The 20,770-nt window shown below is 34.5% G+C and overlaps 1 protein-coding gene across 2 annotated transcripts in view; it reads left to right on the top strand.

Moving 5' to 3' along the window:
* The window catches only part of LOC126863966 (collagen alpha-1(XVIII) chain), a 344,993-nt gene that overhangs the window by 74,302 nt on the left and 249,921 nt on the right, over nucleotides 1-20,770 (top strand). For both annotated transcript variants that reach the window (XM_050614761.1, XM_050614762.1), the window contains exons 4-5: nucleotides 4,967-5,232; nucleotides 6,074-6,349. In XM_050614761.1, the coding sequence (XP_050470718.1) occupies nucleotides 4,967-5,232; nucleotides 6,074-6,349 (542 nt within the window). The remainder of the gene's footprint in view (nucleotides 1-4,966; nucleotides 5,233-6,073; nucleotides 6,350-20,770) is intronic.

Genomic DNA, 20,770 nt, shown 5'->3' on the forward strand with positions numbered 1-20,770 from the left:
ATTAGATTAAGTAGATTCTTGTTGTCAATGTTGGAATTTTTGAAATAAAATAGTGTTAGCTCGTGAATCAAATTAACGTGATCTACGTTAATTCCACTCGTTGTAATCTTCGAACTTTTAAAAATTTTAAAACAAACTTTATTTTTATGGTTCCATAAAATTTCGAAGTAGCTTGCGATATTATTATCATCTACTGTTACAACTTTAGTAATTGCTATGGCTTTACGATTTTACAGTTTCTCACATTTCCATCAAATAGCACAGTGTCAAACTACTTTGTTTATCTTCCTTTATTAAGGAAAATTTCACTATAAAAGAAATTTTTAAACATTTTAAATTTTTAAAAGAAATTTTATAAAAGAAATTTTAAAATTTTAAACCATAATTTTATTTTCTACTTTTTCTTATATACTAAAACTTGCAAATATCGTAATTCAATTAAAAATATACATTATCTTTTTAACATACACAATTTCTAATCTGAGATTCACAATTTTTGTTATTCTTCTCGGAACTCTATCCGAAGGAACATTCTATATGTTCAGCCAGCATCATCTACTCTTGATTTTGCATTTATGAAACTATGAAGACCGAAAGACAGTTCAATTTGCTGATCGTAACAAACGAATTTCTTCGTAACGATCGATGGAATTCGCTTCGCGGATTCCTATAAATACAGAAGAGGTTTTCGATGAATTCAGGGCTGTATCATCTCGCGGGAGAGATCTTAAGCGAAAGATTGGTTTTGAGCGAAATATCCTTCTCTTTTACTCGAATAGGAACAATGACGTTTTTCATACATTCCTGCCGCCTTACGTAATTCTTTCATAAAATGTATTTTCGAGGTGCCTTTTGACAGTTTGATGGAATCACATCAATCGAGTTATTTACTCGCGTGTGAGCTGTATCTGGAATCTTATTTCATTTCATTTTTCACGATGAAAACGGTTTCCATGTTTCATTCTCAACTTTATAGTTGGTCCTACTTTTATGTCATATGATAGACATTGATTTAGTATTTTTCTACGATGTTAGCTTTTATGGAAGGTACAATATAAAAGTTGTTTAACTTGTTAGATCGTATCGTTATTAGTTACAGAATTTTAAGAATAAGAATTTTTATGCGTAATTAAGAGTTACAGCATAAGAAAATTATAATTGGAGAATTGTTACTTTTGTAGCCTTCGTTCTTGCCATTACATTAAGTTGATTGCAATCTTCATTAAACGAGGAAATACTTCTTGCTTTACATTCTCTCAGCACCGCCCCGACAATGTTCTTATACATATCTATTGTACCGCTTAGTTTCTACAGATGATGCAAGAGGAAAATTTCGTAAGAAAACAGATCATGACAAAATTGCATAGATATCAAATTATTTTGCTCGTCGTACAAATTTAATATGAAATCACGTAGTGAAATATTTCTTTGTTACATGTATTTTTTATTCTCACAGAAATAATTATTCATGGAAGATCTTGAAGTAAAGAATACATACTTAGAGATTCCTTAGTCTGTTAGATTCTTACAAGATTATCATTTAAAAATAACGCTACAGTGTGTTTTATTAATCCATACGAGCTTGTGTTAAATATTTTATCACGTGATTGATGTCATTAATTCTCTTCGCGACGTGTATTTTGTTGTAATGTCTGCGCAAAACGTAGTTGCGTATTAGGAGAATATACGCGTTTGGAAGGTTTCCACCGATCATGTCTTATGCGTTCGTTGAAGTCTCCATAGACGTATATTCTGTGATCGAATCCGTCAAGCATTGAAATCTTCGCCCTCGAACTTCCTCGAATCTTGCAACGTGCTCCTATTGGCGGGAAAGCTTTAAGAAAGCAGAATCGAACATTTAGAATTCGAAGTATTGTACAGCTAGCTGCCTCTCAATAGCTTCTAGACCTCCTGTTTGGGGAAGATAAAGCGAAAGATGCATCGGAAAACACATCTAAAGATTGCTCCGCTTGTATCAGGCTAACAGACCAGCGTAGGAATAGCTGGCAAGAAATTGAGCATTTATTTAAGATTTCATAACGATTCCTCTTTCATACGATATTGTGTTATGAGGTTTGTTTTAAAACTGTCTTGGAATATTTTTGAGAGGAATTTTATTAAAAAATAGAAAATGTGCTACAGCTATTTATTGACTTATTCTTTGATGATATGTAATTTAAAATAATCATGAAATATAGCTATATTTATTTAGCGTAAGATACAATAGCAGGTATATAAATATATATCTACATCTACATTAAACGTATAATGTTTAAAAAGGTTCACGTATGGGAAGGAAAGTCGTGTTAGTTTTCCAAGCGGAACAATGCTAGGCATACAATTTTTAATGCGATTTACGGACTTATATTTCGGCAATAAATATCGATTATCGAAGCAAGCTTTCAGCTGGGGTAACCGCAGTATATCGAGTCTGGCGAATCTATATGACGCATGGCGCGCGAAATGGGGCTGTAATGTATTAAAAAAGTGTGATCATAATCACTTGGAAGTCTAGTTTAAAGCGTATAAAACCAATATAATATGAATTTAGCCAATATCATTCATATGCATAATTTTATTGAGTTTGGAAAGCATAGATATGTGTAATACCATTTGAATTTAGTATAAAACCATTTGAATTCGCAAGTTGCATTTATACATTAAAACTTATTCGTGTAACGTAGTAATTTAAATATTACCATAAATTCTGTATAATCAAATTTATCGATTTCTGCTTCTCGTGAGTTCTTGATAACATTAAAAATATTCCCCTCTTTTTATTTTGTTCGAAGATCGACTCATCTTTTATTTAATGTTTGGCAAAATTTCCAGTTTTATTTTCGGTTTTATTTTTCAAGTCGATACTAGTTTCATTGAAATTGTATTGTTAACGGTAGTATCGACTAGCCAATTCTAGAAATAGGAATGGATTATCAGCGAAAACTACGAATGGCTGAAACAACTGCCCGTTAAACTGTAAAACAAATTGTTCGTAAAATTTGTATATTTAGTTATTTCTAGAATTGATTGGTTGAAACTATTATTGACGGATTTCACATTTTTACCATTACCTATCAATGTAAAAAATACTTATCAAGTAAATTAAAATAATATCCATGTAAAGGAATTACGATATTCATAACAAATACCCTCAAGGGCCTTTTTACTTTTCTCGTTCTTCCACGGATCGAGGAACTTCACAACCAATTCCAATTTCAAAAAAGGTAACTCGCTGCCGCGAACTTTAACTACGTCTGGAGACCTGTCCAATTTAAACTGCTTAATAATTCCAATCAGTTCGACCAAACAAGATGTTCAAGGGCGTTAACCTTTCAGGACTTTCTCGTAGCCCGAATCGTATCCGCCTGGTGGCTTTATCAAGATTTCGTTCACTAATCCCGTGAAGGCGGCTGCCCCAAGTCTCCACGCACCGAATTAATTAAAGTTCTCTCGCTTCGAGTTTGAACTACTTTTCGTCGATTCGCATTTTTCGCCCCCCTCTGCCGCGACTCGCCTCGTTTTCAACAGCGTGTCGTTAATTAACCATAGTCTCGTAGGGAATCGAGCAGTTCGCGTAACAGTCGCGTTTAAATAATATCCGTGGTTCACCGTGATATTACAAGAACCCGATATGTTGTTCGAACTGCGTTTAAACAATTTGCATGAAACGAGAGGTGCAAATTAGACGCCTGCCACATAATACCGGGGATGCATTATAACAACGCCGGTCAAGTATTTCCCTGTGTAAATAACAATCCCTCTGGATTATCATTTAATCTCGAGGCGGGAAATTCGGCTATTTTTTCGACGTAGGAATGTTGAATGGATTTTCGTTTATTTTCCCTGTTATTCCCCGAAAATAGAGCTCGTGAATTTTGCCAGAGTTCTGGGGCTTTATTGGAAGCATCGAGGGATTCGAAAGGAATTTGCAGTGAAATTTTGATCACTGAAAGGATCAGCGTAATGAAATTATGTAAAAATTCCAATTTTCACGATAATTACACTTCGTTTCTGTCGATTTTCGCACCAGAAATCGCATGAATCTTTAAAGTTTTTATTTCAGTGATTGTATATTTATACAACGGTAGTATCTATCGTTATCTCATGATATTTGATATTCTCTTTTTATCGAGAATTGTTCGATGTTAGTTGATCGCTGATATTTGAAAAAGTAGCGAAAATCATAAATTTGCTAGAATGATATAATGGATTGTGAATTATTCTTAAAAAAGTTCCGAGGAAAGGATTTCTAATTATGTTTGAGATCCTCGTCGTTCCTTTTTCCCCTTCTCAAGTACTTGTCCACTTTCATGATGTTGATCTAAAATCGTCTTAACGGGAGGAGTTTTATACACTTTGAAGCTCCAAGTCCTGAATCTTTTGCTCTCTTTTACTTAAGGGAGTTTGCAATTTTGTGGAACAGGTTGGCAAATAGAAATAAGGGAAAACGAGATGCGCAGGTACGCTTGTATGAGAGTTAGCTTATTTGCCTCTGACTTGGATTAAATAAAAATGAAAGAACCGTAGAGTCCTTGATCGATCAACCTGTGTTAGTCATATATCTGGTTCTGTTCTCGCATTTTGTTACGCTATAGGTATACGTATTAATAATCACAATTCCTGAATAATTCTATTTATTACTCTTTAATATGACTTTTAATATTAACGGGGCTTTTAATATTAAATTCAAGTCCGGATTTTACATAATAAATGTTCATCAAATATTAGCTAACAGATAGAGGCTTATAAATGATTGAAAATCAATTTATTTATTTTAAAGGATGTAATATAACTTTACGTTTTTAGTTCGATATGTACGAAATCTAAATGTTTATGTCTCATTGAGATTAAAACTTCTCTTTGCGGCCATGAAATATTATATACAATTTTTGTCATAGAGTTGTAATCCATATTTTCTGAAGAAAAAAGCCTTCTAACTGTTTTTCTTCATACCTTTTTGTTTCAGAGCTGGAATATGATTTACTTCAAGCTTCCGTGGCATTAACAGACGACAATAATTTGTACATCGACGATGGTCTCGACGGATTTCCAAGTTTTGGCTTCCGACCTGGCTCCGAAGTTAAACAGCCGTATCGATTATATTTGCCGGAAAAATTGCCAGCAGAGTTCACTTTGGTGGCAACTTTTAAGCCGACGTCATTTAGAACCAGTTATCTCTTCGCCGTCCTAAATCCTTTCGAAACTGTTGTGCAATTAGGCATCCGGATATCCGTAAGTACATCAATTTATACATACAAGAGATGTGTAAGGAACCTGTAAGGAACGATAGAAATATAGTATCGAAGCGATTTTATTCTATTTCATTAGACGCTTTACGTTATCTTCCATTTTTACCATACAACCAACATAAAATGTTTTTGTAACCAAATAATACACAAATTCAAAAATATTTCCATTTAAAATTTTTCTATTTTAGTTAAAAATGTTAATGAACGATCACACTGTCGTATCTTCATTCCTATAACAATAATAATATATTTCAAACAGTGGATGGCGAGCGCAAAACTTAAAAGATTTCTGATAAGACAGGGTTCGCAGTCTCACTCGTCTGCTTTCATCGCATTACGTTTCATAAAACTGTGAAATGAAACACAAACGATTCGGGTCTGAATATGAAAGAAATCGGAAAATAGGCAAAAATTTCCAAGTACAATCGGTCGATTTAGAAGGAACCGACTGCGGTGGCGCGATAGACTTTTAAGTCGACGCTCCTTGTCGGTGTATGGAGGGCATTTCCTCATGTTTCTCAATATCTTTGAGGCCGTTGTTGTAGCTTGCCGGGTCTTCAAGTTTCTTTGAGATCTTTCACGTTTCCTGCGGCACCGTTTCCACGGGTAATACCGCTTCTACGTGTTCCGCAGCGAAAGCAGCTCTCCGTTGCTTTCGACGTTTCGAAAGAGAGTACGATCCCCATGAGAATCGATAGCGACGGGTTGAGACCGCGCGAAAACGCTTCGACTTTCGAATCTCTTGGCATTTTCTCCCGATTCAAACCGATCTAAAGGAAATTTTATTATCTTTAATATTAAATATAAAATTCTCTCTTTTATAGGATGGTCCAGGAACAAACCAGAATGTCTCACTGGTCTACACCAATTCTGATTTGCATTCGCATTCGGAAGAGGTGGCGAAATTCACGGTGCCGAAGTTGACAAAGAAATGGTCGAAGATCGTAATCAGAGTATCGACGACTGATGTCACCTTATATCTAAACTGTCACGAAATGGCCAAGCAACGAGTAACGAGGATTCCTCTGGAGTTGATGTTCGACACAGCCAGCACGTTGTACATTGCTCAAGCTGGGCCTCATATTCAGGAAAAATACGATGTAAGTACATAAAGGATTTTATCATCTAGTATTGCTGTTGAAATTGATGTAGTCATTGGAACGGCGCTGAACTAGGTTGGATCTGTTTTGATTTTCGATAACGAAACTGTAATTTCTGGTTACTGGTTTATGACCGAATCGAGTAAATTGGACCGGCATCGATTAAACCGACTATAAATTTTACTTTCCTAGAAACTAAACAAGTTCGAGATTCATTGTGATATCTATTGTAAAAAAGTGACATATGTCATTAACAACCTACATAACGATATTCAAAAATAACAATTTCAAAATTAAAATATCGTAGGATATTTTTAGAAAATTTTCAATTGTAAATTAATCTGCGATACCTTGATTCAGAGACATTAATTTTAAAACACAAATTTCATAAATATCACCGTGTCGATTATTTTTATTTATTTATCGTTATGCACGAGCAATCTTCTTAAAATTGAAACGTTACGATCGAGAAAACAGATTCAACTTTGCTTTTTCAACTATCCTGCGTATCACGTCTCACTACGAAATAGTTCGTTTGAGAGGTATTTCCTGAAAATAGCAACTTTATTAAAGGAAACGTGTTCAAAGAAGCATGTAGCTTCCCCTTTTAGTTTGTGAAAAGACGAAAATGATCGGTTGAAGCGTTCAAAGTCGTTCCGTTCTTAAGTAAGTATTAAAACTTGTCTCTCGGGTCTCGTCGAGTCAAACAGAGTTGCCAACGATTACGGATTAACCTCGAAACGCAATGGTCACAGAACCGTGAGTAGAAAATCTCTCGATATATAGTTATGTACATAGTTAGGGTCATATTTCGGAGTAAAAATTTAATATCAAGTTAGTCGAACAAAAAGTTCGACGAAGTAGAAAAAGGGAAACAATCTTATTGAAATAATGTCGTGTCGTGGAAAAGAAAAAGACTTAGGGAAAGGTGGAAATTGGAAAACGCAGTATCGAAATCCTGTATACTATCTCTTTAAAGGATTCGCCACAGTCGTTATTTTTTCAAAGAGCTTTCATGGTATATTAGAATTGACTTGGTTCTTTAAACTACTTAACTAAAGGTACTTTTCGTAAAACTCTTTGAAAATTATAGAACGTTGCAAAATCTTTCCGTAAGCTTTTCGAAATTCAGCGGATTGTACTATTCCTGATAATCGTAGAATAAATTATAATCACACGACTCGATTAAATGTTAAGTGCGTGGAATAATCACTATAGTTACTCTGGTAAAATTTCACGCAATAGAAGTATTCAGCGATTATCGCCACGAACAATAACTTAAGCACATTTATTACAATTTCGCTTGGCAATCGGATATAGTTATTTGTAATTTTAAGACCGTACCGTTCGGTACATCGATTTTCTGGTTGCCATTTCAAGTCGTCGCTTAACGATAATTAGCTTCCATACCGATGCACTCCGATTTTCCGTATGCCGTGTACGCGCCCCATAACGATAGCGTGCAGAGACAATGATTTACTTTGGTTCTTTGTTAATTAGCCACTGACGATAATTGTTGCAATCTGGCGCGTTGCAACATTTCGTTATAATTATATAGCAACGCACTACTCGGCGAAGGGAAATTATACCGTTACGATTAATACGCTCCGATTTATCGGCAAAATTACTACCGTTCGTTTTTCTATTTTTCATAATTTTTCTTTTTATTTTTCGAATTTCAATTCTTCTCAATATGAAATATTATACCGACGGTGTTTCTCTCGTGTTAACTCATTTTTATCAACATTTCTAGTATCTTTGTATAATTTTTATTTCGAAGAGATTCAACTGGAAATATACGACGGAACAAACGTATGTATATATATATGTAATTCATATTAGTAATACATTAATAAACTTGCATAAATATTCACAAATAGCTACTATCATCTTCAAATGCATACATATATAGAATCATACGTTGTTTCGTGCTTAAAGTTGAAATTGCCGAATGAAAGAATACCTTTTAATGTAACAATTTATGAAGTTGCATAAAATGTGAAACAGAATGCATTAGATTAAATTTCGGAAAAGATTTCAGAGAACACCGATTATAATTCTAAACTACGGACGCATCTTATTGATGTTTTATTTATAGAAATTTTTTTCTCATTGTCTTTCGGTATTGGCGATTTAGCTTTGATCCAGGTTTCATCAATTATGAAGCACTCTGTATGTAGAACGGTCGAGTATCTACGGTATTCTCATTGCAAGAATAAAAATACTCTGGACATTTCACCGCGAAGTATGATGAAAATACCATTAACTGGCTATAAAAATTATTACGGTGGTAAAGGGAGAAAAAATGCGGCGTATAAAGCGAAATAATGAGATGGGAAAAGAATAATGCGAAACAAAAGCGAGATCACCGGTGAATATTCCAAAATATCGTTAATAACGATATTCTCGTATCAGATAAATATTTCTCACGATTTGCTCGCAATTATCGTTGTGCTCTCCTGTTGTCAACAGTATTTCGGCATTAATCTGGACAAAGTGAACAAAAGGAATTATCGACCTTTGTGAAATCTGCTTGTTATATCGTTTTTAATCCTGTTTTCGACGAGTAGATATTAATGAAATAAATATAATTGTAATAAATAATAAATAGTAAATAAATAGAAGTAACATAGGTATCGTAATAAGAAAATCGAAATCTACTGAACTAACTATGGTATATTTCAAATAGAGACTGCTTGCTTTGTTTAAAATTTGTTTTTAGAGACTTCACTAATTAGACCTATAACATTTCCATTGTTACGATGCTGTCAATTTTACACAATACGTAAAGCAAACAGCTGTCTAGCATGGTATTTTCGAAGCTAGAAGTAGCGGTTTTTTTGAAAATGTATTATACATACGAGAATCGTTCAGAAAGTAATATCCGTTTTGAAATAACAACGATACAAATGCATCTTGAAAAGTTTTCTTTATTGGTAATTTTAGTACATATACTAAGTTATATTTCAATACAACCACCAGCCCTATTTGAACACTTATCGTAACGTTATACGAGCTTTTTGTACGTCTTTGTCATATGCTTCCGCCGTCAGTTCACATAACCATCGTCTTACTCAATTCTTTAAATCGTCGTTTCTTGTGAAGCATTATCGACTGAAAAACTTTTTAAGTTTTTAAAAAAAAAAAAAAGGTAATGAATATCATTTGCAATGAAATCGCAAATACGTCCTTGAGCCCCTTTGTAATGAGAGACGAGCAGCCTGAATGCTTACGATAACGTACAGTTTCTTTGTTCTTATTAAATCCCGCATTCACAGACTTACTAATAATTCATCCGTAACTCTATTACCGTTAACTGCTGTAAATCGGTGGTGAATTTCTTTTGGAAGAATTTTTACAGACAATATTTGAAATATTTAAACGCAAAGTTTTGCATAACTTACGCCAATACACGAATAAAGCTAGATAACCTTTTGTAAGTAGATTCCATCGTTTTATATGGCTTCTGTACTTTCTGAACGACCCACGTAGATCAGCAATAGCTCAGATTGAATTAGTGAAATCGAATACACATTGATTAAGTTTAGCCGGTTGATGGAATAAAATATTTCAGTCTCTTCTAAACTCATCGATAAAATATTAAAGGTTATTTGATTATCCAAGTGAAAGAATGAACACTTTATATATTTTACGTTTTTGCATATTTCACTATGTTTCCAAATATGGTATTGATCAAATACTCAAATTTAGTCATGTTCAATGAATAGTTCATGCTACTATGGCGGTTCGTAATATTAAAAATTAACTTTAATTACAATTTCATCCGAAAAATGAAATTATTATTATGAAATTATTATAGAACGTTGTCGTTTTTAGATAAATATCTAAACCTCGAATAAGATTAATGGTGGGATGATATATATTTGACCAATAAAAATCGTTATAGAGTTTCGTGTTTAGAGAAACGTTGAGCGCACGAGACACCGTTAAAATCGTCATTAAATATCTAAATGAAATCGGAATGGACGCGAGCTGAGGTTCGTCGTGCGACGATAAATAAATAAAACTGTCGAGGGAATCGGGTCAACGCGACAGCTAAACTGGAAGAATAGTAATTGCTATCGAACGAATATTAACGCGATCTGCTTGCTTGGTTTTTTACGTTTTTTTTAACGCGCCGTGCTTCTACATTCCATGCTTTTTCGAACTGCTTTTTAATCACTGCCAACATTACGAAGACGTAGGTATAATTTTGATTCTATTTATAAAGCGTCGGATATAAACAAATTTGTTTTATTTTTAAAGTAAATTATAGGTGATAAAGTAAATTATAGCTACTGTTTAGATGGACGAATATTATGTTTTAAATAACTGGCTTGCTTATTAATTCAAGCTTATTAAAAATTTAATACTACAGATTTTTGAAGATATTAAAAACTAAAAAAGTAAATTATAGGTGATTAAGCTTCTGTTTAGACGGACGAATATTATGTTTCAAATAACTGGCTTGTTTATTAGTTCAAGTTTATTGAAAATTTCATACTACAGATTCTTGAAGATATTAAAAATTTCATAATATAACTTATTACTGTTTTTGCGCAGTCGTATAAATTGCTTTCAAAAAAGAGTTACGGAAAAATAGTCAGAGATAAACTAGGTTCAAAACAATTTTATGATATGAATTTATGAAATCCCAGTAAGCTTTAAATATAGCATATTCTTCGCTTATTTTCTGTCTAAAATACATACATATTTATACATATTACGTACATATACATATATACATATTATTACAATCTTAATAACGTCTCAGATTTATGATTTAATGATTTTACCAATAAACGAAATGAAAATTTGTTTCCACATTGGCTCCACTTGTTTCAATTAACAAGAGATAAAATCTGTCTTGTTGATTAGTAAATACCAATAAAACTAATAAAAGACAGAATTATTTGTTTTATCGATATTTGATCAGTTAAAAAGGACCTCTCGTTATTTGCAGATACATGTTCTAGCAATCGAAATGTTATTTCGCATCGTCGATCATACACCAGTTTCAAATATTGAAAAACGTCGAATCGAAATTAATTTTGAATCGTCGAATGTTTCTATTTTGCGAGCACGCAGCTTGCGTGAATAGTCTTTATTCAGAAAAAAAAAAAAAAAAAAAACGAAGACACTCGTTTGGACCGATTAAATCGGCTATTTAATTCAATAGCTGTGGTTTATGCGGAATTCTGACCTGCTTGAGTTAGACAGAATTTGATTGACAATTTATTTTCCAAGCCGCTGATTCCGCATTGTTTCAAAGGGTGAGAACAGAAAAATGGAATTCCACTTCATAGAAAGCCGAACAGCGTTTCCGAGCAATCGGGAATATCTTTTATTAATGGAATTATATCGTTCAATTGGAGAAAATTGGAGTTTGAGGACATTTCATATTCTTCGGTGTGACCGATTAAATTTTTACTTTCGTATTTTCTTCTTCTGTTGATCGGAGTCATTTAAGCTCGTTCGTGAGAAAGAGTTACATGACGTTACACGCAGAAGTTTACATTGCATTGTATGATCATATGATTATATCGCATTGATTTATAATTATATGATGATTATATGTATATGATCACTAATTTATCTAATATCAGTTTTGACATAAAAAGTAAGATATTGAATCGAGAAGCAACAACTTTTTTAAATGCACGCGCTAGTTTCGAGTGTATTAACTACGTCATATCAAAATTTTTCGTTTTCATAGAATAGACAAAAGCACCAAAAGTTTAATTACTCTTTAGAGACTTATAAAATAATTCAATATCTCATAAAGTTCCTATTTCATTGTCGGAAACTCATCGAGAATGCAATAATTCGCGTTAATGGCACTTTAATCTGGCATATACGTATGATAACTTACAGAATGAATTACAAAAGTTAGGACACCTGTAAAAATCTATTATGAATATATTATGCGCGTTATATGAATTATTTTGAAATTTCCTTACCATTGTAAAGGAAATCGACTGTCGTGATTTTATTGGTCAATAGGTCTATAGGCATATTTATCGAAAAGCAATCGTTTTTTCCAAAAAGCTTTTTCCATAGAAAACCACATGCACGTACACCTACGTCTCGTCGAATAATTCCATTCGTTGGATGGCGTGGTTCCTGAGGGACGTTCTTATCGAGTGTTCACTGCTATTTCCATCTGACAGTCCCCTTTCACCATGCTTCCTATACCTGGCCTTCTCATACTCTTCTAGAATAACGATACCTGAAGAAGTTTTCTCTTTCTGAATTCCTTCTTCATTCTGCCTCTACCGTAAGGTATCGTATTGTATTCTTTTTCACGTTTCGTCCGCTCGAAGCTAATCCCTCGCAAATTGCCTGGATGCTTCACAAGGCGGCACTTTCAAAAGCAGATACCTATCATCGATGTGAGAATATCGAAAATTTATGAGGGAAACTCGGTTATTAGTTGATAAAACGTTTATACGAGGTTCGGTGGATTTATCGAGACGAATTTAATAGATCGAGACGAAGGGTGGAAAATGCTGTTAAATTGCTTGGCTTTCGCTGTGTCTCAGGGCAAAGACTTCAACGAACCAGGGTAAATCTATGCTTTCGACATTAGAATTTCATAAACTCTGGTTCGATTATGAATTGACTGGGAATTATTTATAGTACAGAATTCGCTCGCAGCAGTTTCGAACCACGCTTTCGCAATTTGTTTGCCGAAATAAATGATCGAACTAGGCTCGGAGTTCGGTAGCTTGACTTAAGCCAGTTCCATGAAATGTTTTCCTTCAACGTTTAATGAAATCTCTGTCCAAGTGAATATTACGACGAAGATTGATAAAGATATCGGGATCCCTCGAATTCCCGAAAATCTCGAAATTAATATGAATTCAATTTACGAAGAAATATATTTCGGTTAATTACGGTAATATTTACGATACACACAAGTATGATGTGAGATTTATTATTTCCAGAATTTATCACAAAACAGCGAGAAAAGTAGTCGTATTCTAGAATTGTGAACTACATGGCTCATGTTTGGTTTCTGAAGTATGCTGACAAACGAATACAACAAAAGCAATTAGTTTCTATTTTTATTTGTATGATACTTCGAAGATATACATTCTCAGTCAAAAATCTTGGTACATGGTTTGTTTCTGATAAAGCGTCAGTACTGGTCTACCAACGTAGGTTATCAGCGTAAAATCGTACGCATTCTATAGTATATACATTAGCACAATATACCCCTAGAAACTTTCTTTGTCGTATACAGTATCGAGTTGAATGATATTCCTTCGTATCTTTCAACGACTATTTCATTTTGTCCGAGTTCTACATACGCGTGTACGGAATTAAACTGAAATACTCTAAAAATCGCAGAAACTTTCAGTATGACCTGATATTTCGTTCAAAAGCAGTCGACAGATCACAAATGTGCTAAGAAACTGTTTAAAAAGAACAGAATGTCCATTTATAGTCTGTTCGGTAAAGCTGTAATTTTTCAACTTTGCAACGATAAAGAAAGACGATGCTCTGTCGCGTGACAGAAACGGGGCATTCGTCGAATCTCTCGATTTTCGATAGGAATATACATAATCCTTTCTTCAGACACACGATATACGTTATCGAATAACGCATGTCGGGATACAAGAACGGTGTGGGACGATTTAAAAATCGAACGCGGAAAGTTCGACGCAACAAAAGAAGGTGAATCGAGGTGGAAGATCTGACCCGTGAACAATTCGTCGTTTATCTACGTGTGTCGTCGAGCTGTGCTCGTTCTCTCGCCTTTCTGTCTCGCGCGATTACTTTTCTTCCGAAGTAATGCCTCTTGAATTCTTTTATATTTTGCTATCTTCTTTCTCTTCTCGTTGTCTCAAACGAAGTAAGTTTGCCGGAGCCAGTATGAATTCATCGGAATGATTCGGCTACGAATCGGATGCAGCTGGCTTGTTTTAACTCGATCAATCAAAGCCAAGTGAACCATTCGGTTCGGAAGCTACTTTATAAAGCTTTTCAACGCTTCTAGTTTCGGAGATGTAGTAAGGAGAAGACGAGGAGAATGATCTGCTTGGAATTAACGAAGTTTCAACAATATTGGAAATATAAACTGAAAATATAAATTTTAAGTATATACAAATATGTATAAGTATAGGTGAGGTTATATACATAAATTGTAAATGTATAAAAATTTTGATATAAAATATTAACAATTGTGAATTCACAGTTTGTAGAACTTTATTGGAAGATCGAGGATAGGTTTTGCATTTTCTGAAAGCTATTTATCGACAAAGTTAATATTCGCGTCGAAAATTGCAAGTTTCTCGAAGGGGAATGGACTTATCTTGAATCTTTTCAAGAAGAAAGTGACCTCATAACTTTGCCACAGAGTTTACAATAAATTACCTGGAATAATTATACTTTGTTGCCTTCATCTGGAAAAAATCTTTTCCAAACCTTCCGAAACTCCTTAAACAATAGTTTTGTTTTGCGTCCCAATTTCGAGTCACGTAGTTCTTTGAGGTCAAAGCAACCTACGATCAATTAATGTACCGTTTGATCGAATCGTTCTGCCAGAAAATTAAATTTGCTTTCAGCGCGTGTAGCGCCGTTCCGATATCATGCCGCTTATTTTTTGACCTAAAAATACAAGAAACAGTGTTCCAAGGGTTTGTTAACTGTTCATACATCTCCAACCCAGAAACCTCGTAAGCGTATTATACCTATCGTTTCTATTTCCCTTTTTCCAGAATTCGATCGATCTCCAGTACTCTTCGCTTTTGCTTCAGTTTGAATGCCAGTTTCTTCCTTCTTATTTGTACGTTCTCAAAAGAAGAGTGTAGCGTTTTGCTTTTCAAGAAATTAGGTATGTCTCACGTCTTCGCCTATATATTTCTAATTCTGCAGTGACGTTCCGTGGCTTCACTGCACGCTTTAATCATTCCGAGATGCACTTTGTTTAAACTTACTCAAATTTAGGCAAGAGGATAAAGTGAGAATAAATAGGTAATTTTTTTAAGAGGCATATATATATGTATAGTTCCATTTTGGGTCTCAGTATCGACAGAAGAAATATGATAATGCAAAATTAAAATTTTACGATAATATCTATATAGTATAATATAGTATAATATTTATAAAAAGATAGTGGAAAATTCCATTCGTTTTACGCATCGAATGAACTTTATTACGAACTAGGAATTTATTATTCTTTGATGATACTTAGCTACATACTCGCACTATGAAGCACTAACAAGTTCTACGGAATTTTCGACGTTCCAGCAACTTCTATCCACCTATTACAAGCAAAAGTGGGAGAAGGTATCGAAATTAGAAATCTCTCAAAGTTGCCAAATAATTCAACAAAATTAGATTAGGATCAGAATCTCTTTCAGTTCGATGCTCTTTATTCGGCGCATTAATAAACTTTCAATTATAAAGCCATCCAGATTATTTTCAAGACCTGGTAAACGTTGAATGTGTATATGCATGTAAAACGCTTTATAGAATCCCGTGTTATATTTGGACAGCGACTTGCAGGATCAAGCTTCCGGAAAAATCAGCGAGCGTAAAGAAGAGACCGCGGACGCATCGCGTGTAATTATTTCGCGGCGAAAGCTGCAACGGTCTTTAATTTACGATCGAATCTACATAAAAGGGTCGTAAGTTACGTAAGAACGTGGCTGGTACACCGCTTTTGCTCGCATTTTACATCGGTGCGGTTACGTTTACAGCGGCATTATAATACCTTCGTGTAAGTTTCATCGTGTTTCAAAGATAATGTAGCATTCAGCCTTTCCGGATGCGTACAATCTAATCCGTATTTTGCATTACTTATTAATGCCACTCTTTTAAGCGGTAAATGTAAAATAACTCATAGCCTGATACTTCGCGAGGTATTACGTCGTTGTTTCGAATGTACGTGTAAATAACTATCTGGCGAACTGCATATTGTATTGCCATATTTTTTTTAAATTATACACATCATTGTTCATAAGCGCAGGGTATTGCAAAATTAGTCCCTGTCACATTGCGTTTGACTTTCAGTTGATATTATTCGGTCGTAGATAATCTACGTATAAAAATCAAAATCAAGCGATTCGATTTCGACTGTTCTACATACATTTTCGTTCTATTTCAGAATATATATGACAGTAATAATAATAATAAAAAAAATTATTGTTCTGACCTTTTTATCTGTAATTTTATCAAAAGCATTTTACTAAAAATAAGTGTTTGTATATTTTCTAGTAATATACATATAGATATTGAGCTTGGAATAAATATTAGATGAACGTCATTTTATAAGATCGATAGGTTACTTCTGGTTTGAAATGATTTATAAGGGATTGATCAAATTAAACTAATAATGTAGAGATTCCAAAGTTGCAGCAGCTTTAGATTTGGAAAAACAGATATTAAAAAATGGTATTTATTTACGTGAATATTTAAAGCTTTAGATATGCGTTGTTACGTTGCAGTGAAAAAGGTTTATGATTTTAGTTTAACGATAAAATGCAGGTTTGAGATATTAACTCCGAAAAATATTAATATGAATTGTTACAATCCAGTAAATATCGTTTAACGATTTCCGTTTTAATTGAAATATAAAAATTTACTACGCTATTACATTTTCAGCCCTTATTTACTTTGAAACAATTTTTATCGATGTTTGTTATTCGGTTCCCTGAAAAGTTATAGATTTTTATTTGAAAAGGTGGACATGTAACGGACGATGGACGTGATCATGGAAAAAGTTTGTAAGAAATTAATTGCATAGTATTAAAATGGTGTTGCCGCTAGTAAATGTGTCAGCATGAATTATTCAGGGGCCACTAATTGCAAAAAAATGTGGTGCCGCGCAATTTGCAGTTCTCCATCAATGAAAGCAGTAACATTGTTCCGTAAAATGTGCAGTTACAAAAACGAAGTTAATTTTCTATGGTACAAGAACACGATATAGACGTTGAATTGTATACTTTCAACCAAAAACTTTACTTTATTCACATTGAAATGATACTCGATTAAATAGTAAAAGCGTATTATTCCTTCTTCTGAAATGATTTAATTGGATGACAAAACACAATTTTGATTATCATATATGAATTGTTAATGAAATTGTTTTCATGTCCCGTGTCGTCTACGCGTTCAGGTAAAACATTAATTTATCTAACTAATTAAGTGGAAACATATCGATTATGTCGAATTCTGAATTGGCAGATGTAAAGAAAGAAAAATAGGAATAAAAAATAAACAAAAACAAAATATATCAAAAAAGAAGAAATACAAGTAAGTATACGATCTATGCTGAAACTTTCTATTTTCGTTTCCTCATTTCCCTGATGTCAGCCTAATACCCGAAGTCTAAAATCAGCTGGGCGATCTTCGTGGCGAATCTTTGGCGAAAAAATCTCTAGATTCCTTGGAAGGACTTGCGCGTAAGGGTAGCCAGGCTTGGTTCGCGGCCACGAAGGTGTATCTGTATTATTCTTTAGGATCGTAAGGATATATAACCACGAAGAAGGGAATGAACAACGGGATGGGGGAGTATAACGAGGACGGAGTGGATGCGCATGGTGTGGCGGAGCATAAGCCAGAATGTGAAATGCGCCATCAGCATCAGGGAGGACGTACGGCGGGATAAAAGCGTAGACCGACGACTACTTTCACGTCTTTCTCCCTTTTTCCTTAAGAAGAGGCACACGATACTCGAAGCAACGGTGTTCTTTCGCAAGGAAACCAAAAACGAGCTTCTTCTATGCGAAATTAACGGGGTCAGAGACGCCCTTCGTTCCGCCCCATATTCTTGGACCTCCTTCTTCATCGTTTCTTTGCGCCTGTGTTGGTAAGGATTTCCTTCCAAAAATCTCCTAGTATCCTTTGCTTTCGCGATATTCTGCTTTTTTCCCCGCGTCATCTGCTGATCCAGTTGGATGGCTTTTGGTATTGCTCGTGAAAATCACGAAGATTATTCTCATAAGGAAATGGAATAGGTACGCCGTGCAAAATTTCGAAAATTTAATGTAATAAAGCTGTATATGATTTGGTTCGATCTCAGTAATTCAGAAGGGAGTTTTTGTTTTATATGGTCATTTTTCTACAATTCCTTCTCTTAATTAATTATTCATTGTACCAACTATTGTGATAGGCTATTAGCAACCCATTGTTATCAATTGAAATTATAGGTAGCTCGAGTAGTTTTCAGATTTCACAAGTGAAGATTTAATTTGACAGAAGTGGAACGTTTCCTGCTGTATGAATAAGCTCATATAAGACTCATATCATAAATATAGAATATATTTTGACGTATTAACATATTACTAATAGCGTATGCCGATCATTCACCTGGATGAAATCGATCGTGAATGGTAAAGAGATCGATTAATTCTAGATATTAGCATGTTACGTTCTTAGCCTACGAGCATTACGATTTCTTTCTTTCTCCGGATTGTTCTCCGTATCTGCGTTTCTTTAATGAGCGTCGTTACAACCGTGGAACAGGCGTCGGGACCTAGAGATTGCTTCGTTATATGAAATTAGCCATTTAGAGGCAGCCTTTCCCGCGCAGGTACACGCCTTCTTCATCGTTCCATAGCCAGCAGAACGAATTTCTTTTTATTACCAGTAGTGAGAAAAGAGAGAATTCACGTGCATATAAAGTCTTTTCATTCATAGCGCTAATTATCAAAATTCACTATTCGATTTTGTACAATGTTATAATCGAAACGTCTGAAAATGAAAGCATTTCGCTATAATCAAACAGATTATGAATTTTATAAATTCACATTGTAAATTATACTCCTATAAATCAATGATCCAAATTCGTTTCTAAACACAGTTAATCCGTTAAAAACTAACGTTCTAGTAATTACTAAGAAATTATCCAGGAAATGTTATTAATAGTCTCAGAAAAATAAAGCGATAATACAACACCAATGTTGCAAACATAAAACCACCGAAGTAATAACAATCGTTTCATGAAAATTTTGGAAATCGAATAGAAGTAACCAATATAATGAATCGATATAATTGCTTTCGATTCCCTTTGTCGATTAGAAGCTCAAGCGATATTCGCGTTTAGTAGCGTTCGTTTCTCTAATGAGAGTCGTTACGAGGAAGATGGGCGCGACATGTCGTCGAGGCTGATTACTCAATTAAAATTAATCATTTAAACGCGCGTCGTCTTTTTCATACACGCCGCATTACCTTTTAATCGCCTACTTTTTGATATCGTTTTGGGATGTTCCGTAACCGTCAGACATTTCGCGAAATAAATTTAGCCAGACGTAATTGTTTCGCACTCGACGCGCGCGGTTTGAAAATGTGCTCCAAGCAACATTTTAATTCGTTTCTGTTGTATCGGCTGGAAAGCGTTTCGCGATTTCGGGTTAAAACGCCGTTTGTTAGTAGTCCGCGTCGAATGAGATCGGCGATGAATTAAATGCTGATGGCGTCGACTTTTATAATCATTATTTTCATTCGCGTTAATTGCGCTTTCGCGTATGAGCACGCGTTTCTTGCGCATTAATATGCGGCACAGAACGTGCGACACTCGCTAATTTATTGGTTTATTATAGTACAGTTTTCATGGGGCATTTTAAGGGAAAAATTGGAAAGTGAAAACCTAATCGAAGATAGGATAATTATTTTTATCGCGAAGGATTTTGATATATTTGTGAAAAAGTGAATCTAATGAAGGGTGGCCTGAAAATTTAATTAAATGGAATTTTAACCGAGGACGTAATATCGGAAGAAAATTAATATCGGAAAAATAGATTCGATTGGTTATAATTGTCCATTGTGGTAAAGAAAAATGGTTGACAGTTATGCACTTTCGTGACATTTATATGACATAGGTTTATAGTTTTATATGTAGAGAATCGAAAAAGACGGTAGAGCGGCAGTATTTTTTCATCGTGATATTGTCTAAGTGGCAAAATTATAGATTATTACCGTAATTAATTAGAAATCTATCTAAAAGGATCAAATATACGTATAACCATTTCTCGCAAAGCATGCGAAATAACGAACCGACAAACTCAAACAATAGGAATATCAACTTAAATCGAATTGCACGACAGTCGGATAGAAAGCAAGTGTTTCGCTTCGACGTGATCGCCACGCTTCCGTTGCAAATCGAGACGAGCTTGGTCTCGAAACATCCAATCAAAATCAAGGTGGAACGCGCCATGAAGTTCGAGGAATCTCAAAGCAGAGAAAGAGAACGAACACAAGAGAGATAGATAGAGAGAGAAAATCCAGTGATTTCCAAGAGCTACGTTATCCTTATGTCGGTGTATCGGAATACGGCCCTGGTACATCGGTGTCTAGGCGTGGAGATTACTCTGCTGCATGAAATTAGCCGTTTAGGAGTAACTTCGTTCCACCCCTCGTGGAAACTTGCCTGCAGACGGAAATACCGACGCTGCACGACGCTTCCTAGAAATG

This window comes from Bombus huntii, chromosome 3 (assembly GCF_024542735.1).
Source record: "Bombus huntii isolate Logan2020A chromosome 3, iyBomHunt1.1, whole genome shotgun sequence".
Classification (NCBI taxonomy): Eukaryota; Metazoa; Arthropoda; class Insecta; order Hymenoptera; family Apidae; genus Bombus; species Bombus huntii.